General features: G+C 46.6%; 1 protein-coding gene across 1 annotated transcript; it reads left to right on the top strand.

The window, feature by feature from the left end:
* Positions 1-456: 456 nt before the first annotated feature.
* On the top strand, positions 457-2,644 carry LOC147615013 (scarecrow-like protein 14). The gene has a single exon (XM_086780297.1). The coding sequence runs from the start codon at positions 592-594 to the stop codon at positions 2,326-2,328; it is 1,737 nt and encodes a 578-aa protein (XP_086636423.1). The 5' UTR covers positions 457-591; the 3' UTR covers positions 2,329-2,644.
* Positions 2,645-6,081: the final 3,437 nt, after the last annotated feature.

The raw sequence follows: 6,081 nt of genomic DNA, 5'->3' as shown, positions 1-6,081 counted from the left end.
ATTGCAAGCTCTCTAGCTCCTCAACATCAAATTTGGACCGGGGTCTTTTCCAAATTGAGCTGAAAAAATACACTAAAGGAGTCCTAGAATTTGAAGGGTGTGTGACCCCAAAGTTTCTTTTGAAAAGCTGATTTGAACCTTGCATTTCTTTTGTAAAAGACGTTGGAAGGGAATAATACTATTTTTCCCAAAATCCTGCCTTACCTTTTGAAGGGTAATTTTTCTCACACAATGGCACACATGTGACATAGTACATACATGATACATCATTACTGATCATTGCCATGATACAGAGCATTACTGATCATCGGCACTGGTGTGCGCGACGGACACATCATTACTGATCATTGCCATGAATACAGAACATTACTAATCATCGGCACTGGTGTGCGCGACGCACGTGCGTTATTTATGTGCACGTGCGTTATTTATGTTATAAGAGAGTTACTTGAGAGCCGTGTTCCGAGGGCTGTCTTTCTTTTATTCCATTTACTCAGTCTCAAGCCCTGCTTGGAGGACTGCACGTTAAACGATCACAGCAGGTCCTGGTCCAAGATTTCTGTAGTTACAGAAGAGCTTCTCCCCTATTGTATGGCTTCTCCCCAGAATCGGATCTTCTTAGCTGATGATGGACGCTCTCAAGCAAACACAGAGCCTGCCCTGCAACAGAACCTTAGTGTGGGCAATCCAAGCATCTCCCCTCTTGAAGAGGATGTGCTCACGGACCCTGTTCTAGACTACGTCAACGAGCTGCTCATGGACGAGACCATGGATGATGGCACGAGTATGGAGCAGCACTGCAATTCTAGATACCACGCCATCGTCAAAGGCTTCTACCAGATCCTAGATGAGCAGTCGCAGCCCTACCCAGCCAGCTATTCCTCTGATCAGCCGCCGACTGCCATTCCCACGCCGCTTCCAACCAGCGCCGCCGCCGCCGCCGCCGCCAGCCGCAGCTCGAAGAGTAGCTTGCAGCGGGAGGTAGAAAAAAGAGATGCCAGGCTACCTTGGGAAGGGTCTTATCTTCTGAAAGGGAATGTGAGCTTGTATCAAGGATTGAAAGATGTAAGTGTCTCCGACACGGCGCAGCTGCTGCCACGGCACGCTTGGGAGGAAGCTGCTACAGGGGGCCGCATTGGTCCTCGTCAGTATTCTGTTGATATGCAATCAGATCACACCATTGAGGGATCGGTGGATGTCGTGGAGCTCCTGGTGAGGTGTGCTGAGGCTGTTGCGAGGGCGGATGCGAGGAAGGCGAACGGGATCCTGCAAGAGCTTCGGCAGCACGGCGGCGCTTCTCCGCATGGTAGCGGATTGCAGCGCCTGGCACACTATTTCAGTGAGGCACTTATGGCCCGTATGTCGGGCACGGGAAGTAGCCTCTACACAGCCTTGTCCAGCAGCAGGCTCTCGCCCGACGCCTTCAAGATGACATTCAGCGTCTGCCCTTACATCAAGCTCTTGCATTATTTCGCCAACGAGAGCATCCTGAATGTGGCGGAGGGAGCCTCCCGCCTCCACATTGTGGACTACGGCATTCTCTCCGGCACGCAGTGGCCATACCTTATCAGCATGCTCGCAGAGCGAAAAGGGGGACCTCCTTCTCTGCACATTACAGCCATTGAATTTCCGCAGCCTGGTTTCAAACCGACAGGGCAACTGGACGAGACCGGGCGGAGGTTAGCGGAGTACGCCAGGATGTACGCCGTGCCGTTCGAATACCACGCCGTGGCTGCGACAAAGTGGGAAGTTGTGGAGCCTACTTCACTCCACCTCCAAGAAGGAGAGGTGCTGGTGGTGAACTGCAATAACAGGCTGCGCCACGTCCTGGACGAGGCCACGGTCAGCGGCGATCCTCGCAAGCAGGTGCTAAGCAGGATGCGCAACCTCAACCCCGACCTTTTTATCACTGGCGTGATGAGCGCGGGCCACAACTCGCCATTCTTCGTGTTTCGGTTCCGAGAGGCCCTTCATTACTACTACAACAAATTCGACATGCTGGATGCGGCGGTGAGCGGCGACAGCCCAGACAGGATGATGGTGGAGAGGAACTGCATGCACCGCGAGATCGTGAACGTAGTGGCTTGCGAGGGCGTGGAGAGGGTGGAGAGGCCAGAGAGCTACAAGAAGTGGCAGGCTCGCATCGAGAGAGCTGGGTTCGAACAGGTGCCCATCATCCCAAGCATCCTAGCAGCATCAAGGTCCCATGTGCAGAAGCACTACCACAAGGATTTCAACGTTGATCATGATTCCAATAGATGGATGCTGCTGGGTTGGAAGGGCCGAACTGTAGAGGCTATCTCAGCCTGGCAGCCAATCCCTGCGTAGCGGCGCAGGCCACGGATGGCCGGCGGTGGCCAGGCCACTGGTGGCCGCGCCAGTGCGGGGGCGGAGTGGCCTACGGGGGGCCGCACCCACACGAGGAGCGGCACATGTCCATGCATGGTTGGCGGGGCGCACTGGTGGCGGCCAGAAATGTGCGGCGGCGCACGTGCTGGGGAGTAGAAAATTATGGCTACAGAGTGTGATAACATGTCATAAAAAAATTTCGGCTATGTAGCCTTGTAAGATTAAAGTATGGCTTCATGATTTGACAATTGAATGATGATGCTAATTTTTAAATGATTTGAACACATTTGACTGAGTCCAGTGCTCACATAACGGCGGTTCGTATTCAACCTAATTTTTCTAGCTAAAATTTAGAAATCTCGGTTGGCATTCGACCTTGCCTTTAACATAACCCGATTTGTAGTGTAATTTTTCCTGTTGAAATTCAGAAATCTTAGGGTGTTTACAAACTACGGGTCTGCCCACGAAAAAAGTTGAGAGCTGTAGTAGGCAGGCACCTTTTTGATAAACAATTGCTGGGCGACAATACCCTTTACAGACCGAAGGCATGCCCGCGAAAAAGGCATCCTGTGAGACTGAGAGCTCTGGGCAGGCTATTCCGCCCAGAACTAGAATGGTGGTTGTTGGGTTCCATTCAACAAACACATTAGCGTTGAGAGTGCACGGACGTGATCACAGTTTGTAAAGAAATGTCAGATGGCGGGTGATTGTGGTGATCTGATTGGTTGGGAAAAAAAAATCGTAGGCTTTCACCAAAGTGTGTGAACACCCTCAGTTGCCATTTGAACTCTCGATTGGCATTCTACCTTCCTTGTCTTTCATTTTAAGAGATGAAATACAAGCCTTTGTATGATTTCTAGTCATTTTCAAGTTAACCCTAAGCATTGGCTTTAAATTTAAGGGTTGATTGAAAAAAAAACATTTTTTTTTCGAACACTGCTCAGGTCATCAATGATTCCTCCCCTTGATTAAGTAAAACAATTGCAATTTGTTATAGAAGTGGACACAGACACCACCAACATCATGGGACCCTGCGGTATACGGTTGCCGTCAACTTTCAATTTGTAGGCATCGACACAACAGCTGTGGCAGCGGTGTGTTCGCAATTTTGCAGTTTTCCTATTTCTTGTGATTAAATTTATAATGCTCTGGTGCTGTGCTTATAATATTAAAACTAAATATATCATTTAAAAACCTGGAGAACTGTCTTTTTGTTTGTGCACTGCGTTTGAAGGGAAGGGGGCGCTTATCTGGAGTTCTCGTGATCCCGCTGTCGAAAAATATTTACCACAATTCTCAAATAAAATACTTTGCTTTGATCCAAGAGTTTTTTTTTTAAAAATGAATGGGTTTCTCACACTCTATAATTATATGAACCGGACAGTGCAGGGTGAATACACTTCAAAGACATTATTAACTCACATTCACCACCCCTAATTTTATGCTGTGTGCAAGAGTGGGATCCAATGTCAAAGTGCGAGTGGGATCCAATGTCAAAGTGCCTTGATAAGGTGGCATGTAGACCATGGGTGCAATGGGCTGAAGGCGTATGAATGGGTACCAGATGGACCACAAGGAAGGACGGTCTAATCATATGTGCTTAAGTGCCAGTGGTGAACTGATGTGAGTAAAGAGGATTGAGTGCAAACCGAAAACTTGCAAGGGTCAGAAGTGGAAGCATGTGTGCGTTTGGTGAAAGTGGAATTTTCTCTAGGGTTTGTGGGTGGTTTGGCAATTGGGCTATCTAATGATACCTACAAATAATCCCAGTTGTTTCAACTCTACCCTCCATGGGAAGCGCTTTATCTACTTAGTGGAGAGCCAAAATATACAATAAAATGAGGATAACGTGGTTACCTGTAGTTATAAGATTTTTTAAAAGAACGGGAATATCGGCTTACATTAATCATTTCTTGTTAGATTGCCGAGCAGCTAAATGAAGGTTTCTTCTTGCCGGTGGCCTCTTGGTGGTGGTGGGTGGTGCATTGTTGCCAATGTTGGTGTTGAGACACTGGGTGGTGGCTGACAGTGGCACCGTCTTTGAGGTTTATGGGCCGGTATCTTGGTCTCTTTACCGGGCTTATAGCATTGCTGACGACTTTGTAAGAGAGGTAGTTCATGAGGTAGTTAAGCCTGCTAGTGGCAGATAGCGAGCGAGTGGTGGTGTTGAAGAACCCAATTGCCTTATGTTGGTATACAGATGGAGGTTTTAGTGAGGCTGGATCGTGTTGGAATTGGAGAGTTGGGTCCTCTTCTCTAGGTCTCTGCATAGACAGTCTCAAGATAAAATGTAAAGAGAATGCAGGGGAGAGGGAGAGGTTGAGTTCCTTGTAAGCAAACACATATACATAAGAGAGAGAGAGTAACACACAAGAGAGATCAATGGCTAAATTTTCTTCTATCTTCCTCTCTTCTCAACAACCATAAATTGAAGAGATAAGAGTATCCTACTATAACATACAACGGTTAGTCCATAGTGTAAACCTGACTATATGAGTTGCGCTATAACTATGCTTTTAAACTCTAGTAATCCAAATATGGTTAATTGGTAGCATATCAACCATAATCTCACCAACCATGCCAATGGCATAAGTGCGGACGCTATCACCCACGTGGGTCATCAATGTCCACACTACTAGTTGAGCTTGATATCTCAACACTCCCCCTCGAGCTCAATTCCACCACACACTATAATCCAACTAGGATCCTAAACTTGTGGAGCTTCTCTATTCCCAATGCCTTCAGGAAGATACCAACCACCTCTTTCTTTGTGCTAGCATATACCAAATCTACATCACCTGGCTGCTAGAACCTTCATAAAGTGATAATGCACCTCAATGTGCTTCATCCTAGCATGGTATATTGGGTTGATGTGGTAGCTATATGCTACTCATTTATCACAATAAATGATAACGGCCCTATTCATGGACTCACCCATATCACCAAGTAGCTTATGAAACCCAAGCTACCTCATAAGCTGCCATCAATGCCTCTGTACTCTGCCTATATACTCTTCAAGTGGATATTTCTTACTCCTTTAACTCACAAAAGCACTCCTAAAAGAAAACATAAAGCCATTAATAGATCTCATGTTTGCAACACTACTAGCCCAATTAGTATCTATGTATCATGTAGATGTATCTCTATGCTAGCCTCATAGAAAAGTCCATAATTAATCGTGGATTTTATGTACGTGAGAATCCGTCTATCCATATCTAAGTGTGGCTTCTTGGGGCCTACATAATTTGACTCACAAGTCCAACATCATAGCTCAAATCTAGCCTAGTAATGGTTATGTAGATCAAGCTACCCACTATGCACCTCTGTAGTATATAGTACGGTCCTCCAAAAGCTCACCCAAGTATCTATGAAAAGCTTTGTGTTCTGCTATAGTGAGATTGAAATAGGCTTATAGCCTCTCATACCATACTTGGACATGTCTAAGCCCCTCATGCCATACATGGACAACATGTACATGGCTGAGTTGCTGCTTTTGGTAATGATAATACAAGTAAGGAATACAGAAAGAATATCCACTCTTACAATAATGCCTTGGCATTTGTTTCACTGAGTGCTCACTTGGACAATAAGTTCACTAGGGGGGAGGAGTATTTAATTTTCGAATCCATGGTACTACCTATCATCGTGTTGGTTCTGTAATACCTGATGAAGTCCACAGGCAGATCTGAGAATGGTTATCACTGAATCGCGAGATCAACTTCAAGGCAATAC

This window comes from Cibotium barometz, chromosome 41 (assembly GCF_041138505.1).
Source record: "Cibotium barometz isolate CiBa-2024 chromosome 41, ASM4113850v1, whole genome shotgun sequence".
Taxonomy (NCBI): Eukaryota; Viridiplantae; Streptophyta; class Polypodiopsida; order Cyatheales; family Cibotiaceae; genus Cibotium; species Cibotium barometz.
The sequence above is the reverse complement of the archived record's forward strand: the minus strand, read 5'-3'. Positions and strand labels throughout refer to the sequence as shown.